This window comes from Alosa sapidissima, chromosome 9, assembly GCF_018492685.1.
Source record: "Alosa sapidissima isolate fAloSap1 chromosome 9, fAloSap1.pri, whole genome shotgun sequence".
Lineage (NCBI taxonomy): Eukaryota > Metazoa > Chordata > Actinopteri > Clupeiformes > Clupeidae > Alosa > Alosa sapidissima.
Window position 1 is genome coordinate 37,821,063 of NC_055965.1, and position 2,500 is coordinate 37,823,562.

The following is a 2,500-nucleotide window of genomic DNA, read 5'->3' on the forward strand; positions in this document are numbered from 1 at the left end:
TGCTACTAACGTGTGTGTGTGTGTGTGTGTGTTTTAGGGCGGTAACTGCTACTAACGTGTGTGTGTGTGTTTTAGGGCGGTAACTGCTACTAACGTGTGTGTGTGTGTGTGTGTGTGTTTTAGGGCGGTAACTGCTACTAACGTGTGTGTGTGTGTTTTAGGGCGGTAACTGCTACTAACGTGTGTGTGTGTGTTTTAGGGCGGTAACTGCTACTAACGTGTGTGTGTGTGTGTGTTTTAGGGCGGTAACTGCTACTAACGTGTGTGTGTGTGTGTGTGTGTGTTTTAGGGCGGTAACTGCTACTAACGTGTGTGTGTGTGTGTGTGTGTGTGTGTGTGTTTTAGGGCGGTAACTGCTACTAACGTGTGTGTGTGTGTGTGTTTTAGGGCGGTAACTGCTACTAACGTGTGTGTGTGTTTTAGGGCGGTAACTGCTACTAACGTGTGTGTGTGTGTGTGTGTGTGTGTGTGTTTTAGGGCGGTAACTGCTACTAACGTGTGTGTGTGTGTGTGTGTGTGTTTTAGGGCGGTAACTGCTACTAACGTGTGTGTGTGTTTTAGGGCGGTAACTGCTACTAACGTGTGTGTGTGTGTGTGTGTGTGTGTGTGTGTGTTTTAGGGCGGTAACTGCTACTAACGTGTGTGTGTGTGTGTGTGTGTGTGTGTTTTAGGGCGGTAACTGTGAGATTCAGGGCAAGGACGACGGGGATGATTTCCGGCGTTTAGTGGTTGCCATGGAGATCCTGAACTTTAGCCATGATGACCAAACCAATGTCTTCAGAGTCCTGTCCTCCATACTGCACCTGGGCAATGTGTTTTTCCACCGAGTACAGGTAACACACACACACACACACACACACACACACACACACATGAACACACATGCAAACACACACACACACACATACACATGCACACAGAAGACTGTTCTGATATGTGCACAGCGGTGATGGATCACTGTGCCGCCCTCATTCCTCTATAATGCCAACTGGTGATGCTTTTCCTGTTTGTATCTGTGTAATGTGCTGTATATGTGCTGTTGTGATGTATGTGCTGTATATGTGCTGTTAACATCTATGTGGGTGGGGTATGTGGTAACAGGGTGGTGGGTGAAGAACCGTAACTGTGTGTATCTATGTATTTCATGTCTGTGAGGCTTGTATGGTATGGGAGGTGAACTAACTAACTAATGTTGTGCCATGATTTATTATATTATTTTCATTATTCCCTCCCTCCCTCTCTCTCTCTGTCCCTCCCCCTCTCTATCCCTCTCTCTCTCACCCTCCCTCTCTATCCCTCCCCCTCTCTGTCCATCCCCCTCCCCCCCCTCCTTCTCTCTCTCCCTCCCCCTCTCTATCCCTGTCTCTCTCTCTTTCCCTCCCCCTCCCTTCCCCCCCCTCTCTCTCTCTCCTCCAGTCGGATGTGCAGGAGGGGGCAGGTGTGGTCAGTGCTCAGGAGATTAGAGTGGTTGCCGAACTCTTACAGATCTCACCAGAGGGACTCCAGAAAGCTCTCACCTACAAAGTCACGGTACACACACACACACTGGTACACACAAGGGTAGTCTACAACACGGAACACACAAGGGTAGTCAAGAACACAGTACACACAAGGGTGGTCTAGAACACGGTACACGCAAGGTTAGTCTAGAACACGGCACACACAAGGGTAGTCAAGAACACAGTACACACAAGGGTGGTCCAGAACACGGTACACGCAAGGTTAGTCTAGAACACGGCACACACAAGGATAGTCTAGAACACAGTACACACAAGGGTAGAACACGGTACACACAAGGGTAGTCAAGAACACGGAACACACAAGGGTAGTCAAGAACACGGAACACACAAGGGTAGTCAAGAACACGGTACACACAAGGGTAGAACACGGAACACACAAGGGTAGTCAAGAACACGGAACACACAAGGGTAGAACACGGAACACACAAGGGTAGTCAAGAACACGGTACACACAAGGGTAGAACACGGAACACACAAGGGTAGTCAAGAACACGGTACACACAAAGGTAGAACACGGAACACACAAGGGTAGAACACAGAACACACAAGGGTAGTCTCTAGAACACGGTAAACACAAGGATAGTAGTGTTAATTTTGTCACCTATTTTTAATTTAGTCTTAGTCTTGTGACGAAATGTCCTTTTTAGTCTTTGTCATATTTAGTCATTCAAATATCATTTTTATTAGTCAAGTTTTAGTCGACTAAAAGGCTCGTCATTTTAGTCTAGTTTTCGTCAAAAGAAAACTAAAGGTATCTTAGTCTTTAGTTGAAGTAGGTCTAATCCTGAAGTAGTCCTGAACATGGTACACACGAGGGTAGTCTAGAACACAGTACACACAAGGGTAGTCTAGAACACGGTACACACAAGGGTAGTCTAGAACACGGAACACACAAGGGTAGAACACGGAACACACAAGGGTAGTAAAGAACACGGTACACACAAGGGTAGTCTCTAGAAAACGGTACACACAAGGGTAGT

The 2,500-nt window shown here is 47.0% G+C and overlaps 1 protein-coding gene across 1 annotated transcript in view; it reads left to right on the forward strand.

Moving 5' to 3' along the window:
- The window catches only part of myo15ab (myosin XVAb), a 143,526-nt gene that overhangs the window by 34,790 nt on the left and 106,236 nt on the right, over positions 1-2,500 (forward strand). The window contains exons 13-14 of the mRNA XM_042103536.1: positions 672-833; positions 1,417-1,530. Of these exons, the coding sequence (XP_041959470.1) occupies positions 672-833; positions 1,417-1,530 (276 nt within the window). The remainder of the gene's footprint in view (positions 1-671; positions 834-1,416; positions 1,531-2,500) is intronic.